The sequence below is a fragment of the Lissotriton vulgaris genome, chromosome 11 (genome assembly GCF_964263255.1).
Source record: "Lissotriton vulgaris chromosome 11, aLisVul1.2, whole genome shotgun sequence".
Taxonomy (NCBI): domain Eukaryota; kingdom Metazoa; phylum Chordata; class Amphibia; order Caudata; family Salamandridae; genus Lissotriton; species Lissotriton vulgaris.
Window position 1 is genome coordinate 409,016,304 of NC_141699.1, and position 24,814 is coordinate 409,041,117.

At 45.0% G+C, this 24,814-nt stretch overlaps 1 protein-coding gene across 3 annotated transcripts in view; it reads right to left on the reverse strand.

Moving 5' to 3' along the window:
* Positions 1-24,814, reverse strand: part of LOC147679895 (RNA/RNP complex-1-interacting phosphatase-like) — a 140,003-nt gene that overhangs the window by 99,637 nt on the left and 15,552 nt on the right. For all 3 annotated transcript variants that reach the window (XM_086943460.1, XM_086943458.1, XM_086943459.1), the window contains exons 2-3: positions 23,920-23,995; positions 5,640-5,771 (exon numbers count right to left, since the gene is read on the reverse strand). In XM_086943460.1, coding sequence (XP_086799586.1) covers positions 5,640-5,771; positions 23,920-23,995 — 208 coding nt within the window. The remainder of the gene's footprint in view (positions 1-5,639; positions 5,772-23,919; positions 23,996-24,814) is intronic.

A 24,814-nucleotide genomic window follows, 5' to 3' on the forward strand; every position in this document is an offset into this window, starting at 1 on the left:
TGTCCTTCTTTATACCCTGTAGGGTCTCGTCGACATGTTTCCCAAACAACATGTCCCCGTCGAAGGGCAAATCCAAAATCCTATTCTGGACCTCTGGTCGGAAGTATGTAGCTCTCAGCCATCCTTGTCGCCGAAGAACCGCTGCACTGCCTAGGGCACGGAAAGAGATGGTGGCGATGTCCATCGCGCAATCAATCATCTCTGAAGAGGAACGTTGTCCCTCTTCCAGAAGTTTCTGTGCTTCCGCCTTCTGGTCATCCGCTAGCAGATTCACATAGTGTGCCACATCACTCCACATCTGGCGGTCGTACCTTGCTAGGATCGCCAAGGCATTCGCCGCTCTGACCAGCAAGCTAGCCATTGACGAAAAACGCTTCCCAGCGTTGTCCAACCTTCTACCCTCCTTATCCGGCGGAGTCGTGAGGGTGGCCGAAGGATTCCGCGATTTCTTCTGTGCCGCCTGCGATATGACCGAGTCAGGTCTAGGTTGTCCAATCAAACAGGCGGGACTGTCATCCGGAGCTTTGTACTTTTTCTCCAAGCGCGGAAGAGTTGGAATGACCGTCGCTGGGGTCTGCATCACTTTCTTCCCTTCCTCCCATATGTGCTCCACAATGGGAATCGAGCGCACGGCCTTACGGTATGCCTCCTTGAAATCGTATAAAAAACAATCCGTAGATGTTGTAGGCATCGCTAACTTAAAACGCGCTGTGGCTCTTTCCATCAGGCTGAAGAAACCTCCTACATCAGCCGGAGGCGAGTCGACCGGGTCTGGCACTGGTGAAGCCAGATCCGGAGCTATATACTGGTTCCATTCACTCTCCTGGTCTTGATCTTGGTTTTGCCCCGTTTCATCCTCATCCGAGGTATCCACTTGGACTTGCGGAGGATATGCCCTCTCATGCTCTTCCTGTGCAGGCCGTACTGACTGTGCTGCCACCACCTGCGGTTGAACCTGTGCTTGACCTTCCACAGGTTGCGACCCTTTCTTGCTCCTATACTCCTCCAGCATCGCCCTTAAGTCTGTTAAAAGACTCATAGGCATCGTCACCATGCCCTGCTGTGGTTGGGTATCTTGGTATGCAACCTGTCTTTCTGGCCGCTGTTCCTTCTGATAATAATATTCCTCATCCAAATCCGAATCATGGTATTTCAGATTCAATTGAGATGGACTGTAAGCATCTCCATACATCTCATTTTCCTCTTCTGAGTAGTCATCTTCATCCAACAAAAGGGGTGGAGGTAATGATGGTACTTTCCTTGGAGAAGTCATATCTGGGGTTATCCTCCTCCTTCTGCTGTTTTCTGGCGCTCCTGTCGTCAACGGCGTTGAAAACAAATCCACCGTTTCCTTGTTCTGAATCGTCGTCGACGGGACCGTCGACGAGAGTCCCTTCACCGTCGACGGCATCGTCGACGGAACCATCATCGTCGCCGGGTCCACCGTCGACGGCATCGTCGACGGCACCGTCGACGGGTTCATCGTCGACGGGCTCGTCGTCCTCGTCGACGGGATCGTCGTCATCGAGATTGCCACCGTCGACGGAATAGTCATCGTCGACGGGATGGTCTTCGTCGACGTGGTGGTAACCGTCGACGTGGTCATCGTCGACGACGCCGTCGTCGATCCGGTCTTCGTCGACGGAATCGACATCGAGGTCCTCGTCGACGCTCTCGTCGTCGTCCTCGCTGGGTGGCTCGTCGACGACTGAGGAGACAAAATCACCTCAGATGTTTTAGAGTCCTTTTTGACCCCTGTAGAGGCCTCTACAGTCGGTTTTTTGACGGACTTGGCTACTTTAACCTGGTGGGAAGGCCCAGCCGAGCTCTCATCCAGTTTAGCCTTTTGCACCTGCAGTGCCTGCCTTTCCCTCTCCTTTACACTCACGTGAGGAGATTCGATAGGCCCTGGCTTGCCAGACCTATCAGAGGTCACACGCACAGCCTTTAAGGGGGGTTCAGTTGAAGTGTCCACAGACGATCCGCCCCTCTTCAATGAAGTTTTCGAAGATGTTGATCTGGCATCTTCCTCATCACCAGAAATTACTTCATCCCTCCTTTCCAACTTCCTGAGCCACAGAAGCAGCCGTCCTTCACGATCACGGAGGGTTTTAACAGACATTCTCCTGCATATACTACACTTATCAACCTTATGGTCTGGGTATAGACAGTAAATACAGTCTTGATGTTGATCCTCTGTATAAAGTCGTTTTTTGCCACAAGTGGCACAAGACCTGAAAAGGCTCTTCTTTTCCTTATCAGCCATGACAAAGCTGAAAGAAATCCTCAAAGAAAAACTGTTTAAACAGTACCTCAAGTTGAAGTTAGAGCAGAGCTCTAAGGAGACTCCCTGTCACCAACGAAGCGGTAGAAAATCTGAGGCTCTGAGCTTTCTCAGGAAGGTTCTACAGGGTGAGGCTGATCTGATTGGTTGCTAAGGGGACTTTGGGTCCTTTTACATAATGACAGCAATAGGCTGCAAAAGATAATGAGGCCTAGGCCTAATTTTTTACCTTTTTTTACACCTATTAGGGTGTATTTACCTAGGTATATATATATATATATATATTATTACCGAGGCTCCCATTCCGACGACGGGGAATGATACAAGCAATGGGAATCTATGAAAGTTCCAATACTGGAGTAACATAAGATTTCTCCTGGGCAGAGCTAGTGCTCCGGCCCCAGGCGAAACCAAAAAAGCGTAATATACACATTTTGGGACTCAGAAAGGAAAGTATTAACAGTCACCAACTCCAACTGCGGTGGTGTACCATTGAACAGTTACTGTTGCGCGGTTTATCCGGAGAGAAAAAAAAAACATTTGGGAAAGCAGGATCCGAGGTCGTCTTGCCACGTTCAGGTCTCCATCCTTTCACTGGGAGCCAACCATGGAAGGTCAAAAATAACACACTTCATAAATAATTCAGAAGCAGGTTATTATTTTGCGACACCCTGCAAATAAAAAAATTAGCAACCACCACGTAACTGCAATCCTGAACGAGCCAACCCATATGCCACCTTGAGTTGTTTTGAGTTTTTTTTTGAGTTTAACAAAATGCAACCTCAAGCCAGCACCGTGCACGGAACCATATCGTAATATCAAATGACATCCCAAAGGTCCGATATGGAACACCTCAGTCATAACAAACTAAGATCGAGGAAAGCGTCACATATCCTAGCAACGTGACCACATGCGCCGGCATCCCGACCCACCGACCAATCAGGAGTCAGCTTCTACATCGAGAAGGCGTTTAACCAATAAGGACGCCGCTCATATACACACGCGATGTGAAAGAACCAATGACTGACCACTGTTGCTTTGACCGAGTTACAGCTGAGCTCGGCACCGAGGAGACACAGTCCAGCGAGGAGACGCCGTTCCGAGTGAGCAAGGAAAAGCTGCAAAACTGCTCCTAGCAAACTTACAGGTAGGACATTACCACGGCCGGCCTGTACCAGCTGAGGAGGCCTCCACATGGGGGACCTAGTCTAAACAAACCATTACAATGTAGCACCCCAGCACTAAACACGATAAGGCGCAACTCGGGTAACCCGAGTACAGTGCACTATTTACCCACTACGCCACTTTTAAGACACTAGACAAAATATGGCGCATAAGAAGGATAAAGACAATTGAACATCCCCCTAACTTTTTCCGTCTCCTTCCCCACAGTGTACCCTGGACTGATTGATGATAAGACTCCATCGCGTCAGACAAACTAAACCAACGCCACCACGCCGAGCCATGTGATTAATTTGAAGATAAGAAGAACCTCTATTTCTACTCATGGGTACGTGACCCTAACACAAATTATTATGACTTTAACAGCACTAAGAACAAGCTTAGTTATTGTTCATGAGACTCCCCAATACAGAACTAAAATATGCCCCTTACACCCCTATAGGTGTAGCATGATGTCCTACAGCAACAACAGCGAGCCCTGATGAAGACCTTCCCTTAAATCCTTTCCTGTCATTACACAGAAGGTCGAAACGCGTAGGCTCACTACCCAGGCCAGGAGAATTGTATGCCATATGACCTAGTGAAGCAACAGGACATATAGTGAGAGACGGATCTCACACTACGGCAAAAACTTTAAAAAGGAACTCTCCGACCTCATACAGGACTTTAATCATTGACTCTTTGAGGGAAAAGTATTTACACCCCAAAGTTATTTATAAAATTCCCTTTGATTCTAAGTAGGACCCCTCTCTTCTCTTGCGAACTTGAAAGTGTAGCAACTTTGAAGGAGATGTTTGTATAGGAGCTAAATAACTAGTTTCTTTGTTTTGCACTTTTGTACAGTATTGTGAAGTTTTGTGTAGATAAATGTTTATGTAAGGAAGTAATTTTCTTTGATATATGTTGAATGTGTTTTACCAAAGGAGATGATTACAAATAATGTGCTAACACCCAATTGTGTACCATTTAATAGCTTTGAAGAAAATGCACAATTATAAATGCAGACAATGTCAATAAATAGGACATTGTACACAAATGTGTGATATTTATGGTGTCAGAGGCAATTCGTATTTGATATAATTTACCTTGATTCCAGCCTCCGATTACTTTAATAGAATCAATCCCCTGTATTGCTTGCTTACAGCACAGGGGCAGAACTGACACAAGGAATCATTACATGAAAATTACTTTGTTAAGTGTCCAGAACTGCTTTGCACAACATTTACCATAACTTAAAAAGGTTTGATCTGCTCGACGTAGTCACATTTCTTAAAACTCAGCAAAATACGTAGTGGTGGGTTGCCTAGTGAGTGCAGTAAATTCATATGTATGTCAAAAGTGCAAACGCTGTACAATCAGGTCCATAACGTGCTCAACCCACAAGTTAGGTTTAAAGAAGTTGAACTGTATTGGTTTTAACAGACTTGACAACACAGAAACGGATATGACTTGACAACACGAACAGGTATCAGACCAAACAATGGGAAATATTTACATATCAAAGGGCTTCGCTTCTTAATGCAAAAATAGACATCATGATGACTGAAATTATGCACAGACCTGGCTGCCGCCACCTAAATAATACTCCACCCGCTTGAGCTGGCATGTTGGTACATGTCGAATGATGTATTGTCTTGGATGGGCAGAGGTTGATATGAGATGAGAAAAGGACTGAATAAATGTGAGAAAGCATGTCAAGTGAATGGTGTGTAGTTTTTAGAGAAGACGAATACATTGAGAAAGTAACAGTATGAATTGACATTGGAATGCCAATTTTGCTGCAGTTCGGGCTAAGTGACATTATCAAAAAGGAATAGATAGGCAGATGGCTTAGGCAGTTTCAACTAGGTTTTCCAGTTTTATAATGCTCTGGTTCAGTAAGGATTCTCTTTAAGCAATGAACTATAATTTCAAATGGAGCTTTTAAAAGACCTGTGTTGGCTTGATAGGCAAACTGGTATCAGCTGAATTTCTATTCCTACACACACCCAGGCAAAGAAGAGGGATTGAGATTCAAATATGTTCACTTTGGATTCCATTTCTTAAACTAGGGGGGCACGAACAGAACATTGCAACTGAAAGGAACCAACCGAAGAAGCAGCCATGTAACAGTTTTTGGGGAGCGGGCGGTGTGGGCGAGTCAAGCCACTATTCCTCCCAAAATGACACTTACCACAGGATTGTAGTAGCGTTTCGTGCAAGTTAAATCAATTATCATCCCAAGCTCTTCATTCTGCTCCTTAATCTTTCTTATTAGATCCAGAGGAGAAAAGCGCTGCTTTGGAGTCAGCTTTGAATCAAAAACCTGGTTTAAAAATATATATATCAAAATAGGTTAATTACATTCACTTGTCTTAGCATTCCCTTATCTGGAAAAAACATTCCTCCCCCCCCCCCCCCCCCCCCCCCCCCCCCCCCCCAGAATGCAAGAATTTGTATTGTTGCCATACGACCAGCCTTTCAAAAGCACCTTTTCTGGTGTAATTTTTTAAGACTCTAGGACTAAATCATGCATGGCTTCCCTTCACCTGGTGCAGTTTACATTACTGTTAACTAACCATACTTCACATGGGTGACCATCAATCAGTCCTGCACTTCAGGACAATAGTAAGCATGCAGGGAGTTGAATTTTACGTTTCCAGTTGTACATATAAACCCACAATGAGCCTTAAACAAAATGAAGTTGGCTGAAATCCCAGAGCTAGATGGGGGAAAGTCACCCTAATTATATGGGCCTACTTCGGAACTTTAAGAACCAATTTTTACGGCTATATTCCCAGCAGCCCTACAGAGAAATCCCCTCTGCAGTCTTGGGAAAAGATCATGCAGAAACAAACTTTACAACTCTTGTGCATAACACTTGCTATCAGATGTGTGCTACAAAGCATGCACGTATTACGAGACACTTCAATAAACGGGTATTGCTACTATTGGAGAGCCCAATGCCGTTTTAAGAAGACAACAGAGTCAAAGCCCACAAATTAGAATGCATGCAAAGATAATTATCTTGTATTTATATAGGAATTAATTCCAGTTCGACAGTTACCCAGAATTACTATTATTCAATGTAACATGAACATAAACAACCAGTTTCAATGTAGGAGACTCCCACTTTGCTGAAGTGGTGCGTGACGACAGAAAACAGGTACAAGTGTCATACAAAAAAATTCAATCTTGCAAGTTATAGGCTGCACTCTGACCAGACACCAACAGCGTGCTGGCCTGAGCAAAGGCGCAACCAGTATAGAGTAGGAGGTCAACTAAGTGAGGCTTCTACAAGTTACTATGCATTGAGGGGGAAAAACTGGAAGTGCTTTGTGGCCTTGCTCTATGTACATCAGAGTGCACCAAAAAAAGTGTCACCAAAGGCAAGTCACTTGTTCATCTGATGATCGATAGAGGTACAAGAACTTTCCAAACTACTGATTTGTGGAAATTACACATCACTAGGAACGCCATTTATTGTTACTCGGGTGGCATGAGTGTGGGAAAAGGCTGTCACAAAGGTCATAAAGATGGCACCCGATGCTCTGCACCTCCTCCTTTGGTGGCTGCGCCGGTTCTTACATATTTGTGATTCCATGGACATTACAGGTTGGTTGAAGGGAGCTGTCTGAACGATTGTGATGTGTTTCTGAATGACAACTGCCGATCAGTGGAGAAGTAGCGTTTCACTTTGAAGGGGATCCTAGGCAGTTTTTAGGTCTCGCCTGTCGATGCGCATGCGCATCGAGCTTGCAAGACTATGGGGGCTTAAACAGTCTTTAACCAACTTGCAAGGAATCGTGGCGATTCCTTGCAGTGCCCGTGAAATTCAAGCTCAATGCGCATGCAGCTTAAAAGCGCGTACACATGCCCCCAGCCGCCTGCCTTGCATGTATTTTCCCTTAGGCGCACTCCTCCCACACCCCCGCTCCGCCCCCTCCCCTGCCTGCCGTGTCGCATTTCTTCAGTTCCCTCAGCCGCACTCCAGGCCCCTGCTGCTTTCACACCCTCTCCCCGCTCCGCCCCCTCCCCTGCCCGCCGTGTCGCATTTCTCCTCCCCCCTCCCCTTCTCTGCCTTCCCTCCGTCTTGTCTCTTCACTTCTTGGTTGCACGGCCGCTAGGCCGTGCCTCCCCTACTCTCCTCCTACTCTCCTCCCCCCTCCTCCTCCTACTCTCCTCCCCACTCTCTCTCCCAGCACAACCTTGCCGCTCAGGTTTGGACCCCCAGAGCGTTTACTTTTCAAAGTAAGTCGCAGATTAGAGCGTTACTTGCAAATCTCCAAGGTGAACTCTTCCAAAGTCGCCCCACCCCAGAAGAAGTCACCATCTGCCACTGGTGTGGTCTTTCACATAGGTAGTAGCCTTCTGCAAGCCAGAAAAGACTGGGGACGGCGACACCACCTCCCAACCCCCCAACTCCCCACCTTCACGCCCTCCTCCATTTCCATCTACACTGCCCCTCCTGCTCTGCAGAGTGGTTGTGACAAAAGCCAGCGAGCTCGCTCCGCCGCGGACACTCCCCTCTGCCTGTGCATTTCCAGACATGTTCATTAGCCTCGCAACAGACACCTTTGGGGCTGCCCTGCATGTCTAATTCATTCTCCAAACGTTCCATTTTTGCCAGCGCAAACGAAACGATGGGCTGAGAGTCAGCGTCGGGGAAGATGGTCGAGGTATTTTATGCGGTATTGATGGGCCAATAAGGGTAGACAGAGGAAATTCTGTGGGTAAAGCTTTTGAAGAAAATTATACGAATATGTCATTATGGAGACCTGGTAATCAACTAAATGAAGTAAACATTTAGATCCGATGAATTCACAATAGCGGATTACGCAAGTCATAATTGTACTGTTTATAAACTTGATAGATTTGTGGTAAAAGTTTGTTTTCTAATGTACTTGAAGATCAAAAAGTCTGTTTAATAATTTATGTTGTTGAATATCAGGACATTCACTTATGGGCTGGCTTTGGCAGATACTGTATGACACAAGTGAAATCTCTTCGCCGCAAAGAAATGGAATCTAAACTCCCTCACCCACAATGCTTTTGAAAAACCCAGAGGTACGGGTTGAGCACTAATACAATAGCTCCGCCCCCTGCTCTACGCCCCCTCCCTTCTCCAACCCCTCCCCACTCTCTCTCCCAGCACAGCACCATCAAAAAACCCCAGCCGACAGTGCAATAGGTCTCGCAGCATTTGAGTTATAGCTTTTAGAAAGGTTTATGGCTTTTTTTATTTGTAATTCTTTAGCATTGGCTACAGGAAACAAAAATGCTAAAGATTTACAAAAAAAACCCATAAACAATTCTAAAAGCACTAACTGATGATGCGAGACCTATTGCATTTCCAATGCTTGTTGCAGTATGCGAGCAGATCGCGTACTGCCCATGAGATTCGGGGCACCTTCCTTGAAGAGCTGGAGCAGTCCCAGGTCCTGCAGGTGATTTTACATATTTTAAGGGTATTGAAAAGGTAAGTTGCATGCAGCCCTTAAATCTGATAAACCGACTAATACTGCATTAGAACGACTTGCCTGGAACAGAGAGCTAGAGTATCCCCTTACAGAAGGGGAATGGAGTAGAGCCCAAGAGCAGGTATGTGAAGTGTCTAGTAATGCCAGATTTAAATTGGTGTAGTGTTACTTAGTCTAGCAAGCATTTCCAACTCTGCTTTGCCTAGTCGACATGATCTGCAGACTACGCTACGTGCAGGGGGACTCCTGCTCTGTTTGATTATGCTGCATGGGGCTGTACACGTACTGGAGAAAGGCACATAGGGAGATTTGCAAGGTGACTGGGATAACTATGGAACTCACCATGCAGCATTGCCCGCTGGGGCGGTTACCTCTATCCAAGAAGGGAGGAAGATGCAGATCAAATATGCCCAATTTGGCTTAGTGCTAGCGTGACGACGTGTAGCCATTCACGGAGTCAGTCCTGCCTCACCAACTAACTAGGTGGAAGACGGATTTCTTGGAATGGGCAGCAACGAAGGAATGCCGGCTTCGGGAAGTATGCACTGATAATCACGCAGAAAGGGATTTTGAGGACTGGTAAACATGTTAGATGGAAGCGGGGTGAATTTGGGAAGCGGAGCGAATTCATCCACAGAAGATGGGAGGGGTATTTGCGCGACATGGTCATCACTGGGGAGTAGAGTACATTCCCAGAGGCTAACACCTGAGCTTATGCAATCACCAGTTTCCTAGCTTCTAGTGAGTCATCAAAATAGAAAGTAAATTAGTATTATATACACAAACTCCTCATACATCACACATCAGTATATGGATATGCGTTTACTGATTGCTCTGTCTGCTCTGTCACCTCCTGTCTCCTTGCTTTTACTTGAGACTCCAGTTTCTGCGCTCACCACATATTGCAAATATGAATATACTTTGTGATATCATGCTGCGCTGCTTGTATGTATTATTAAAGAAAAAAAATGCGACAAAAAAAAACCAAAACAAAAAGCACACCACACACTCTTGTTCACCCGATGGATACTACTAATCACAGATCCCTCACCTTGGAGCAGATACCAAAGCAGTACCTCCCCAAAGTAGAGGGTCTGGTTAGTGGACAAGCCGGACTTTGAGGTCATGGCAGTAGTGCTACAAGAACATATGCGCTGTATGCTCTTGCAGAGGTTATGAACAGGGAACCCTTGCACCAATTCGGTGGTGGTATGCTTGGCCTATGGTAGAATGGGCTCTCGGGTCTCCAGGGTGCTGCTTCTTGGCAGTGCGCAGCAGATCTTAATACAGTGGACTATCCACCTCAACATGGTCCACCTCTGCGCAGCCTTCCCTTTCTTTGCTCCAGGCAACTCAACATAAAGTTAAACACCTACTCTCTGATCCATGTAATGAACTATAAAAAATAAAATGTAAAAGCTTAAAGCTCTTTTTGGGGGCCCTACTAATGGAGCCTATTCTCCTCTTTTAAGAGGTGAATGGGAGCAAGGAATATTGGCAGAGTGATGAATTGCCCAAGATGCAAGGAAGTAACAACTTTCTTTCAGAAAGCCGCCTTAGTCCTCAGCTGTAATTTGTCCAGATAAAAAGGTAGTGTACGGTGGAGAGTGCTTGCAGTTCGCTCACATGACAAGCTACCTTAATTGCAAATCGGAAGTCAGTCCTCAAGGTCAGGATTGACCGCAAATAGCCATGCTTTGGCTCGAAAGGAGTACATGCGAGGAACGGCAAGACCAACAGTCCCACTGCGGCATCACAAATGCCTTGGGAGGAACAGGTGCCAAATTATGAATAAATCTCATCACACCAGGCAATTTGAACAAGGAAGGTTGGTCCGATCACCATAAAAAGGCCGAAGGTACAAAAAAAAAAAAATTTTATCTTTTACAGTGCTCACTATGAGCCCTTGCTGAACTAAACAGAAATAAAAGGCCATCCCACACCTCTGCATGTATAGGGTCTGCATTTTTGGTGCTGCATCAGTATACAGAATTTAGTGGACATCAACCACCTGTGAAGTCCAGTCTTACGCAGGCAATTGCGGCTGCTCAATCTCCATGCATGGAGGTGAAATTTGCTTAGATTCAGGTTGCTGACCCTGCCCTGTTGCTGAGACAGGCGGTCCTGCCAAAGTAGTAGCTTGATTGGTGGACAGATGCTCATGCTTTGGAGTTCCAAGTAGCTTTCTCTCCTGGCTGAATCAGAGGCCAACAGGATGGCTTGGGCAAAGAGGTAACGGCAGAAATGTGTACAGGAGGTCCCTTGTTCATTTAATCTGAAATGAGTCTCCTAACTAGTATTCCAACAGAAACTCCAATGCACAAAATCTTCAACACTTCGTTTGACTGTTGTGAAAAGATCTAGTTAAGGTACTCTTCACTGGTGGAAGATGGTCTAGCAGACAACAGCTGCTCAGTTTGTCCACTATGGAGGTCACACACCAGAAAAAGCCATGGAACTCCAGCCAGCTCCAGAGAAGCAAAGCCTCCTCCCACAGGACCCAGAGCCCAATAACGCCATGTTTCTTAAGCCAACTCTTGGCAGTGGTGTAGCCTGTGAGAAGGTGCACCAGCCTCTCTTTGATGGATGGCATTCAGGGTCAAACAAACAGCCTGCCGTGTCAGAATACACATGTGGAGCCAGCACTCAACTGGAGACCAGAGTCCTCTGATCTCCATGTCCCCAGGTGATTTACCACCAACCCCCCCCCCCTCCCCTTCCCCCAACCCAGCAATGATGTCTGTCATCACAGTTAGCTCCGGTTAGGGACGAAAGAATGGCTTGCTGTACTTCAGCCACCACTGCATTTTCTTGACCGGTTACCTTCGAGATTTGGATGGTGTTGAAAAGGTGGTTATGGGGCGGAGTACACTGGGCTTCAAGTTCCACTTCAGAGCTTGCATGCATGTGGCACCTGGTGTAATGGGCAAGGATGATGAAAATGGCTAAAAGTCCAAGAAGCCTCTCACTTGGTTCAAGGAGCTTGCCTGATACATCAGAATCATAACCCACATGTCCTGGATTTTGGGGCGGAACTTCACCATATCCTGTGAATGAACGTCTGTGGGAGGGACATAAACTAGTTTATGGTGAAACCTCAAGATATTAAAGACAAGGTGGATGATTGACTAAAGCAAGCCTACCGTCAACAACAACCAGCCATCAAGGTATGGTAACTCCCAACCTTCAAAGATGGGAACAACCACCCCCATCACTTTTGTAAATGCCAGATGGGCAAAGGTAAGGCTGAAAGGGAGTACAGCAAATTGAAAATGCTCAGGATCCAAGTACACCATCCATATGTGTGGGCTCAGCACAGCGATGATCTGGACCAAGGAGGCATTGAGGGAACGGTGGCTAAAGATAGGCCAGAGGACCCCATTTTGGAGGGGGTGGGGTGGTGGGGGAGGAGGGGACAAGAAAACAGTGAAATGAACAATCCTTGCTTTTCAACATGCTCTTTATGGCACCATAGTTGAGCAAGAAGTGTACCTCTTGTAACCGGATGAACAGATGTTCTTCTAAAATCCGGTCTAGTGAGAGTGTAATATTGGGCAGGGAGGAAAGAAAAGGCGGGGCATAATTTTTAAGAATATCCACGACTCAGTGAGATGTGAAGGATTGATAACTTGGAAGAAAGTGCTTGATCATGTGCAGTGTATATAAACTGGACCAAAGGATTGTGTTATAGGGAGGAACTTTGATCCAGAAACTCCAGTCTATGGTCATACAGTATACAAAAGACAAGACCCCGGCACTCTAAATGTATCAAACACGTTTTAGATAAATTTCTATAATACAGAGAGCACCCTAGGATCATGAGACATATCATGTCACAGAGATTCAGTATACAGCACAGATTTGCATGATTCAAGAGTGATTTATTTTCCACAAATACTGGATAGATTTCAGACAGTTTAAACAATCACATAATAGAAATCTCCGATTTAGAGTTCCAGTTCCTTGTCTGTATTGCACGAAAACAGCCAACGCGCGTTTCGTCACCACTGTGACTTCTTCAAGGCTTGTAGTATAGTAACGCAATGAGCCTGGGACAATATTGCAGTTTGTAGCTTTAGATTCTCGAGATACCGAAGATTCCTTGTCAACACTAGTAGCAGAGAGACTTATGCTGTAGTGGTAAATAACGGTCCACATATGGAGCTCTTGAATTCTCAAAATATTGAGGATCTTGTCTAGTATTGATAAATATTCTGTGAATCCTGCTCGTAATTCTTCCAATTCAGGCCTTTTTAATAGATACTCAGGATATTGATCAATTCATTAGTCAATAAAATGATTTCTCTAATACGGCTGCTGGTTCAGTATTAGAAGTCCTATGAAATAGTACTTTAAAGTCGGTCTGATTCTGGATACTGACGGACGTGGGCTGCTGGGGTCACCGATATTTTCAGGGAAGGGGCTTATCACAGTACCCCCAAAACGTGACCCCATCTTGCATCAAGAACAAACTAACGCAGAGAACTTTATCAATTGCTGAATAGTGACCGCCTTTGGAGTACTATTTTATAGGACTTCTAATACTGAACCAGCAGCCATAGTAGAGAAATCATTTTATTGACTAATGAATGGATCCATATCCTGAGTGTCTATCAAAAGAAAGGGCTGAATTGGAAGAATTACGAGCAGCAAAATTATTAACTGCTGCCCATTGTACATCCGCTCACGATTCATAAAACATTTATCAAGACAAGAGAGGCCTTACCACTGATTGAATCAATCTCTAGAGCCTATCTGCTACCTCTTTCGACGAAGGATCCTCAATATTTTGAGAATTCAAGAGCTCCATATGCGGACCGTTTACTAGGCTTATTTACCGCTACAGCATAAGTCTCTCTGCTACTAGTGTTAACAAGGGATCTTCAGCATCTTGAGAATCTAGAGCTACAAACTGGAATATTGTCCCAGGCTCATTCCGTTACTATACTACAACCCTTGAGGAAGTCACGGTCGTTGGCTGTTTTTGTGAGATAGACAAGGAACTGGAACTCTAATTAGAAGATTCCCGTTATGTGATTGTTTAAACTGTCTGAAATTTCATGTATTTGTGGAAAATAAATCACTGTTGAATCATGCAAATCTGTTCTGTATACTGAATCTCTGGGACATGATGTCCCTCTCATGATCCTAGGGTGCTTTCTGTGTTATAGAAGTTTATCTAAAACGTGTTTATGATACATTTAGAGTGCCGGGGTCTTGTCTTTTGAATATTTCTGAATAAGTCATTTTGTGTCTTGTTCTAATCAATACCCTGGGTAGTGTGGTATCTCACCCTGAGTGGCACCGACTGGAATTGGTGAATTGTGAATAAGTAATTTAAACTGCACCCATATCTGACAACACTTTTTTGAAGTGCAACATTATATCCACCACTACCATGTGTGTTTCGATGGTCATACAGTAGGTGTAAACACCTTTCATTGTTGAACACTACAGGAAAGGCACATCCAGTCCTCAGAAAGGCTCATCTGTCTGCTCGAAGACAAGATAATATTTGATGCGCAAACGCACAGCACATGTTATTATACAGAACACTTCTTCCGAGATTCAGAAAAGGTATGCAATTGTGGGCCTCCTATCATCCCCTTTGGTGCTATTTTCATCTTATTTAGCGGGGCACAGAATTTAATCAATGCATCACTGTCTCCTTGAAAGCAGCTATTTATTGCAAAGTCAGCATCGGCCCGGGAAACTCGGGGCATGCCGGGATCAGTTGAGGAATCTGATCAGTAACTGCAACCTTGACACCCTCACGCCATCTCCTTGGAGTCAGAGTGTCAGGAAGGGGACGAAACCCGTTTCTCTTCGGTATGCTTGCATTTGGACTTACTGCAGGACTTAGCGGTATAAAGGATGCAGTCCAGGCCAATGACTTGGAACAGGAGAGCAAACATGAAGGCCACAACTTCCACTTGTGTTCGGCAACATACGCCTTCATCACCCCTCTCAATGAGGTTTTGGGTCCACAATGGTGCACTTATCACACGATTTAGATATGGGTCCTGAGCCCAGGTACTAAAGACACCACAGGCAGATCCGTGACATATCAATTTCCTGCAGTCACAATATGGCTCAGATCCTGCCATTATCAATATACAGTAACGGTTGGAAATTATCAGTAGACTGACAACTTTAGGAGCGGAGCTCCAGATCCAAATCAGAAGGGGTGGAAAGGGAGGAACCAACGTTAGTGTGCAGGAATGGCGCTTGTATACAGCCCCACTGTCATTTCCGGGATGGTATGGAGCTGCATGACACCACCTACTGGCACACAGGAGCGCTGCTACAACAATCTCCCGATTCAGTCTAGTGCCTGGAAAATATTCTAAGATGAGGAATATGCAATTAGAACTATGCATCAGAAGAATTAGACACACCCTCAACCACTCAATGTCTAAAAGAGCTCCCGCAACCATTACCACATTCCAATTCACATACTTTGAAATAGATCTCTACCAGCAGCTGTCAAACATTCCAGTTCTCTCAAACCAGCCAATACTCACATGCCTCACAGAGGACACCAAACACTGACATATGTACCACCTTCAACTAACATTCAAAACATTTAAGGCCTCCAGCTCAACTCTCCTTCATGCACCAGCCACAGATATGCATTCCACCTTGCTCTCAGAATAGTCATACATCTACAATGAACACATCTATTTGCCACTCACCAATAACTACACCCTTGAGCCAACAGACACTGACAATTTAACAAAAATATTTTCTTCAGATCTGATCACAGCTACATCAGAGCCAATAACATAAGCAAGTCTGATTCAATAGATGTGTGCCGTACAATGCATTCCAAGGTCAGAGCCCTATGGCATGTTTCCACTTCAATCACTACTGTTTTCAGGATTAGACCAGAGTACAATTGATTCTACTAATCCAAAACAGCCTTCTGCACGGAGTACCCTAGTAGACTTCGATATACCAAGTCTGGCCTAAGCATAAGTTACATGCAGTCTCCTATCTCACTTTCAACACCTCCAACAACTTGATATCGTTGTACTCCATAACCACCACAAATCTCACTGTGAGGAGCCCCCTAAGAGACAAGTCTCAGCCATCTCTCCAAATGACAAAACACAACCTTCAATGGCAACAGGTCGTTTTTGTGCTTCCCCTATAACCTCTTTGTACACAATGCCTGCATCCTGTCAAACACGTTTCTCTACCATCTTAGGCTAAATAACAGTTTTTCTGGGTATCCATGTTGGTCTACTGCCTATCTGCTGTCCCAAATAAATGATATTCTTAGTCTCCATAACTGGGATCCCACGTCTGCATCGCAACAAGAATATGCTTCAAAGGGACTGGGTGGTTATGGGCGTTTGTGCATGCATGTGGAAATATGTGGTTTACAGGTGGAATGGTGAACAGTAGATGCCATCTGAGTCCCTGTAACTGAATCTGAATCATGCCCACAATGGGCAAATCACTGAAGCAGCGAGGCATCATCCCTAATGTCGGCAACAGTGGTGGCGATTTGAACCAAACTCTTGTGCCATTTTCTTTACCCTGTTAACTACAATTGCAACACTGCCATCGAAAGTGCTAATTCAGTCAGTCCCGCATGCAGACTCCGCAGACCTATTGAAGGTATTATGTGTATTTGTAAGGCGCATTATCACCCACCAGTGTATCCTGGTGCTGTGCAACTGAACATCATCAAGCATTTCGACATCGACCAGAATAGAAGACCCCACTAGTTTCATTTTATTTTTACTTAGCAATATCAAAACAGGAAAGACAGGAATATCAATCATGGATACACTGAATAATGATCCTTCCTATCAAGGGTCAAAAGTAGGGGCACAGATTGAGGTAGAGGCAACTGCTTCCAATGACTATCATTGAAGAGACTTGGATTAGAGCCCAAAAATTGAAGCAGCAGTATTGGGGACCACGGCCTGGAGGTGAACCACGTACCCCCCACAGAGCAAAACTCACCACTTCTTGCGTTTCATCTTTGGAATTCGTGTGACTCAGAGTGAAGGAGCAGAGGGCGGACCACATAGCCCAGAAGGCAACAGGGCACAGCTACACCCTCCCGCAACGCCCAGCCCAGCAAAGGTGCATATAGTCAGCACCAGAACTGCGGGACGAGCCGGGCGAAGCCCGGGCCCGCTTTAGCCGGTTCGAGACAGTTGGAGACCGGACCGGGCCACCCCTCTTTCACGCGGCGCCCCGTACATTTAGGACATCAAGTTAAACTGTAAGTACCAGCTTGGTTGTTCACCTGTACAGCGAGATGTCAGCACGTGAAAGCAGAAGTAAGGGGGTGAATACAAGTGGGAATTTAACAGGGACACTGGACAATTTTTCGGGCAAATTCAGTTATTGATCAGGGGATTATTTTAATGGAGCAACGGGTTTCCCAAGATCTCGCCCTAGCGAAAAGATCCTCTATGGGACACCTTGCTAATGCCCGTACCCCTGAGCCACTACCCCAAGTAAACACCATAGACGCTCCTGTGACTGTACATAACCCCCCTCCTCCGCAAGTTCATGAATTTACCTCAATATCTGATCAGCTTCAAATATCCTTGGCTACAGACACGTCTATAGTGTCTAACTATAGTTCACCTGAGAGACCAAACACCAGGCAGTTGCGAGGGAGCGATACCTAAGAGGAAGCGGGGGGCAAATTATGCTGCTGGAGGTAGAAAGCCCAAACTTGCCAAACAAGCCTGCAACAGCAATTCTTCTTAGTCCGGTCCGGGCACCGTGACTGTGAATCATTCAGAGACAACTGGGTCTTTAATGCCGCCCGTATCCACTCCCTGTGTGTCTAATCCTGATTGAACAGAGTTGGCATTGGAGGATTTTGATCTCGCCAAACTTGGTTCTTTACTAATGTCCTCCTTTAAATCATTTGAAGACAGACTTCTACAAATTGAGCTTCGGCTAGCCAAGATCGAGGACGCAACACTTAATATTGCGGACAATATAAAGCTATCTGGGTTGTCTTTGGGTATTGACCAACAGAATTTTGTACAGGGGGAGGGGGGGGGGGGGGGGGGGTCGCATGTTACTGTCCCAATCTTAGCACCACCCACATCAAATGTATCTATAGCTAACCCGCATGCTCCTGCAATATTACCTGTCTCTTCAACTATACGGGTGGAGGCTGATAAGCCTATTGGACCCCCCCCTGGGACGTACCAGATCCAGTACCCTCTAGGAAGCTAAGACTTGATTTACCACCAGAATCAAGCCTGTACACTGTAGTTTTAACTGGGGTACCCGAGTTAAGCAATCCGAATAATGAGTCATTCATGTCACTGAAAAATAAGGCAGCGGATTGGCTTAATAGAAACAGACCACTTCCCCGTAATGTTTCCTGTGAAATCCTGATGGTGTGTAAGGTGCCCTAGGTTGGGCAAAGGCCAAAAGATATACAAGGCGATTGTGTGCTTGTGAACTTCAGGGACCCCCACACCGTGGGACACATTTGTAACTGGATATACCACAGTAATGGGTCAACGATTCAACCTCTCCCTCTGACATTTTTATCCCGTGCCCCACCATTTAGACATGGAGGGGGACTGGACTCTAGTAAGGCACCGGGGCAAAGTGAGGGGGGGGCCGGGGCAGGCATATGCAACCATACCCCTCCAGTCAAACACCCACACAAAACAGGTATAGCGGCCTAGAGATGGTCGACTGACTCTTTAATCTTGGTGACAACTCTCCCGGAGTATCCGACACTAGGAGAATTGTACAACATGAGGGAGCGACCAAAGCACGAAGTAGCCAAATACCCTGTGCCCACCTATCACCCGTGAGGGTCAGTGTTGCAGTTAATAATGTTGACCCCTTAGGGAGTAAGTCGGGAGACAAACCCCGTTTCCAGCCGAAAATAAGGTCTCGGCTTCCTGGAATATTGCTGGATTGGCAGGAAAGGAGGAAGATCCAGCTTGGTTAGCCTTTATAAAATCCTTTTCGGTGATCTGCTTGGAAGAGACCTGGCTGGTAGAGAGCGGCATTTATAGAAGAAGGTTACAAAATGATTTTTTGTACCGGCAGAGCCGGCACGAAGTGGCAGAGCTAAATGGGGATTGACTGTGTACATTGACTTAGCCTTGTTCTGTACCGTCAAAACAATACCTACCTACAATACTGACATTCAAGTAGTGATGGTTAAAAGAGAGAAGGAAAAGGTATCCCTGATTAACTTTTATAATGCCGTAAACCCAAGAGGGGAGAGTAAACGATTATCTGGGCAACTTTGTTGGGCACCACTGAGAGAGCCTCTCCCATCAGATGCTTATCTTGGGGGATTTTAATGTACATCCTTGTGGGAATCCTAAGAACACTGTAACCGGATCCGTTTGGCTGTCACATGATGGGGGGTCTCCACTTCGAACATTCTGGCCGGGGGGAATAGGTTGAATGAACTCATGAACGAATTTGACCTAATCTCTGCCATGTCATTGGTGGATGATTGTAGCTATCAATTAATTCCTACATTCAAGGGCTACTGGGGGGGGGGGGGGGGGTGTCTTATATTGACCATACCTTACTCTCTAGTGGCCTTTATACAACTATATTAGGTTTTAATATCTAGGAGAACGCACACAGTGATCATAATCCAGTCCGTATCTCACTGGGTGGCAACATTCTAAAACTACGGGAAAAGACGCCAAATTGTGGTGTTCTTAAGTGTACTGATGGAAGGCGCCGCCTTAAATGGGCCAAGGTGAACTCGAACCAACTTTACCACAAGATTCACAAATCCTGTGCTACATAGTTATCACTGTGCGTGTCCTTTGTATCTTCCCCCCCATACATCCTCCTTGCATTCGATGGTATTGTATTAAAAGTAGGCGAAATGCTAACTGTACCATCATCGGGCCCTGCTTGTAGGGATCCCAAATGGTTTGATCACTCTTGCTCAAAGGCAGGTCGTGACTTAAAGGCGGCCCTGAAACTAAAACCTAGGGACCCCATACTGATCATGGCATCACAACTGTCTTTTAAAAAGGCCTTGGCCAAGCGCAAGGGAGAAGTGAGGGATAACATCTGGCAAGATCCGTTAGACCCCATTACCCTCAGTAACAGTGAAAAATTCTGGGGTATTATTAACAAACCTCTAACCTCTAACAAACCTCTATTTGATACGGTAGGTGATACCTCAGTTGGCACGAATATCACTGAAGATGAGTGGGTATCCCATTTTAGCCTTATTTTTGACATTAACAATTCACAGTCAGAATATGATGGAGGAGAACAAAGAGTAAGTCCACCACTCTTTACTAATAGTGAAGTCGAGAAAGGCATCATGGGGTTATCAAGCAATGAAGCGCCAGGCCCTGATGGCATGCCCCCTGACTTATTTAAATCAAGGGTATCTCTCTGGGCGCCAGTCCTTACTGCTGTGCTTAACGCAGCTGCAGAACATGGTTGTCCCAGATCTTGGGGGACATCGACGATAGTACCAATATTTAAGAAAGGGGACCGAAACAGCACTTCCTGTTATAGGCCGATATCCTTATGGACTCTGTGGTCAAAGTAGTGGGGGGAGTGATTTTGAATAGATTAGCAGCCTGGTCGGAAGAACACGGGGTAATCTCCAGGTCACTCCACAATAGCGCAGTGTCTCAACCTATACGTGGTCCTAGGTCAATACACCCTAGCGCGGCAGGGCACCATCCATATGGCGTTCATGGACCTCTCTTCAGCTTTCGACTGTGTCAATCGGGGAAAGCTCTGGGAGGCCATGGGGGTGGCGCCTAATCTGGTTAACCTCCTGGTGGATTTGCATCAGGATGCTAGGGCTAACGTGAGGTATTCACAGGACCTTAGGGTGTCCAGGGACTTTAAATAATGGTGCTGATTACCTCTAGGTCGGTCGTAAGGGTCTGTCTGTCCTATTACATGCGGACGATGCAGTTTTGTTGGCTAGGACCGCAAGATGCTTTTCACAGCTTTATGAAAGCCCGCGACTTATCTATTAACACCAAATCCTTTGTAATGCAGCGTAATAAGAAGCAGTCTTTATTTCGGGTTAACGATGAGAAGGTCCCCACAACAAGAACCTTCTCATATCTGGGCCTCCAGTTCGACGATCAGTTAAAATGGGGCCCATCACTTCAGAGGAAAAGGGGCGAGATAACCCGGGCTAACGCTGCGATCTTTAATTTTGCCAGGAAAATGGGCAAACGCCCTATTGCTGCACTATTAAAGATCTATCAGGCAAAGAGTGTGGCAATAGGAAGCTATGGTAGCGAACTCTGGGGGTATGTGGCAGCTAACGACATTGTGGTGGCAAAGAATAACTTCTTGAAACAATTGCTGGGGGTCCCGAGGGGGACTTCCAACTTGATAGTGCATGAAGAAACTGGCACTCCATTTAGAAGTGATACATTAGCACTACGGCCACTAATTTGCTGGTTAAAATGCTGGCTAAATAAAGACTTGATTTTAAACCACCTACTCCTGAGAGAGGCTTTATCCCTGGATAATATGCTCAAAATCCCGTGGCTAAAATATTTGAAAGATTGTTTCTTTGGTATGGAGCGTTCAGAACTCTTTTTAAATCACGATTCTATTAGGCTCGCTGATGTAGAGTTTGTGAGGAAAAGTTTTTCCCTTTCACAACGTATGCATCGCGAAGAGGTAGAACTAAACAAACCTAGTGTCCAGAAACATGCTATCTTGAAGACTATACCTTCCATGGAGCCTGATCTATCTTGGCCGATGTCGGGCTTCGATCGACACCTGCTAACTAGGTTCCGACTGGACTACTTCCACCTCATGTTAACCGTTCCAAAGGGTTCCCACCGAGGTCAAGTGCTACCCCGCTGCGGCTGCGACAACGAGTCTCCGTAGGACCTGGTGCACTTTTTATTTATCTGCCCCTTATACTATTTACCTCGGAGGTTTTACCTAAAGCCCCTTCTAAAAAAAACTGAACTTCACCCAGGTTAGACCAGCACTCTGTTATCTGCAATTGTTAAACCCCGAAAGTACTTTATTTGTAATCGGCTTTCTAAAATCTGCCCTAAAATTTAGAAATAGCATGGAGGGTTAATTACTTAGTATTGTCATTATTATTACATTCACCTAACTGTGATTGCTGATTTTAACATTTTTTTTATACGTGGTTTGATCTTTTAATATCTGTACAACAAGTTTTATTGTGTTATTTATTAATGATCTTGTGCTTTTATGGTTGTTTCTGATTGAATAACCGAATAAAGATTTTGATACTGATACTATCATTGAAGGCAAAACTGTAGATTCTGAGGCTCTGGAACATCACCCAGCTTTGGGAAAAATCCTACTTGAACTTTTGGGGGCGTATTTTATATTTGCTCTTGGACCCTGTTGCTGTAAGGAAATCATGCATTTTGATCTGTGAAAATGAAGGTTACATCATAAAGGTGGTGTGAAGTTTATGGTCATGAAAAAAAGAACATACAAAACCCCTCAAACAAGCATTGGCATAGCCAATAGGTCTCGCCTTTGGGACCTTCTAAGCATTTAATTATGCAGCACAAAATCATTGGTGCAACATCAACTGTTGCATGGCTAAACACTTATAATGTCCCAAAGGCGAGACCTATTGGCTATGCCAATGCTGGTTTTGTTGGCTATCCCTGTTGTTGCCTGGCAGCAGGGAGGGCGAGTTATAAATGAGTCATTTCCTTGCAGTAGAAAAAAAATTGGGCAGCGCCGAAAACGAAAACCAGTATTTATTTTATAACACGTGCACGTTAATTGCAATTCCGTACCTGCAAATGTTCCACGCTCCACCCCCTTTCACCCACGCAGTAGTGCAATTTATTTTGGGTAGTTTGGTCGAAACATCTGTTTGCTAACGGAGTTTTAAATGTTCAGTAACCTCTAGTGTGTTGTATTTTTCCCCGATTATTGTTCCCACGACTAGAATGTGTTTTTATTAAGCGGTAGGAATTAGAAGAGCTCTTAAAACATGCTTTGCTGCTCCTCTGCCTGTCAACGTCTTAACCATCTTAGGTTTTGTGTGCGGGAAGTTTGTCCTTGGCTAGTTCCCGTACTCTTGGCGTTTGCAACGAATGCTAGGGATAACCATGTTGAAGGCGAGAGGGTGTTGAGGGGAAAGGGATTATGGCCAAATAAAGTCCTTCCTTTTGTAGCACTGAGTGGGCTCTGCTTAAGTCTTAAAACAAAACTGAAGGTCATGCCGATGAATCGTTGAAAGAGTATATTATACTGTGGTAATCAGGCACAGTCAGTCAAGCAATGGCCATGTTGAAATTAGACAAGGAAATAGTCTTAAGAGGGCGCGCCTCGCGCTGCAAGTTTAACAAGGCGGGTCCATCCTCTAACTCCTAAGGGGAAAATTATGTATATACAACCACTGCAATGCCTCCTTCCAGCAAGGAGAACAAGGTAACAATAACAGAAAACCACACGGAAAAAAAAAAAAAAGGCATAAACAGCTACTGAGTCCCTCCCCTCCAGGACTCCGAAACCGGCCTCGTGGTTGCCATATCAATGTTTCAGGAAATCGGCTTGCGACACCAGAAGTCAGGTCACGGAGTCCTCAAAAGGAGGGAGTATAGAGGACAAATCATCCAAACAGGGGCATTGTCCCATGGCAGGCCTCCATTTCGCGAGGCCGGCCAATGGCAGAAGGGGCGTGGTTTCATGCCCTTTCTTGCTTACAAGAACTCTCGCCTGCAACAGCGCATGCACTGCAACACAGGCTTCGACCTAAAAAATTACTAAGTGAAAGGTCACACACAAAAAAAGTCAAATGGCCTGTATGAAAATATCAGACTAAAAACAGCTGCAGCTAAAATGTACAGCTGTTCACCATTTAAGAAATCTTAGGATTCTTTGCTTACTAAACTTTATAAACACTGCAGTCCAATGACATTTCAGACTAAAATGCAATGCGCTGTTAATTACGCCAAGAGTAATTAAAACAAGAGTAAAAAAAAACATTCACAAAAGAAAAAAAATATAATAACTTACTCCACTCAAAGGAACTTTAAATGCAACGAATCGAGTGCCCGACATCCTTATTCCAATTGGGATGTAATCAACCCACCTGCAAATTAAAATCCAATGTTATATAAGCTGCCTAGATATGCATTGCTTGTGCATAATCTCTGAATGAATGAAAAATTCATTGAGAAGTTAGTGAAAAAGATATTCAATACATATTGCTTTTAAAGGAAATCACATTTATACTTACAAAAAATATTACTAGTGCTGCAACGTGCAATTGGAGTGTACCCTGTAAGTGTTCAAAAATTGCCTTTCACATTCGAACATTATAGAAAAACATTACATTACATGACAAACAGCCTCAACACTATGCATGGAGCAGGCAGTGGTCCAAAGGGGCACTGAATGCCTCCCATGAAGTCATTCACAAAAAGTAAAAAATAAAAAAATAAAAGGTTTTAAAATAAGTTAAACAGCCAGCGTTCATTCACGGTGCACAAAATGCTTTAAAAGAAATTTCATTTGAAATGAATGCAGAACCACAGATGGAGGTCTGCTGTCCCTCACATTGTTCTATCCCTGCATGCGGAAGGGAATAGCTAAATGCCTCCAGCCTCATTAATAATAGTCATTAAGTCAGACAGTAGAGACCTATTGCAAATCCGCATTTTACAAAGCAACTGATTAGTACACCAGTTGCATTACAAAATAAAGCCAAGACTGCAAACCCGCGGGCATCAACAAACACTGAAACTCACATGCACGGATTTCCAAATGCAATACAGCAAAAATACCAACTAAATAAAGACATATTTGTATATGCGTTCCCCCTTGACCTTGTATCCTTATGCCAGGCTCTGTGACAAAATGACACAAAGTGGGGGACAACCTGTTCTGTTTGCTTGCTCACTGCCACAAG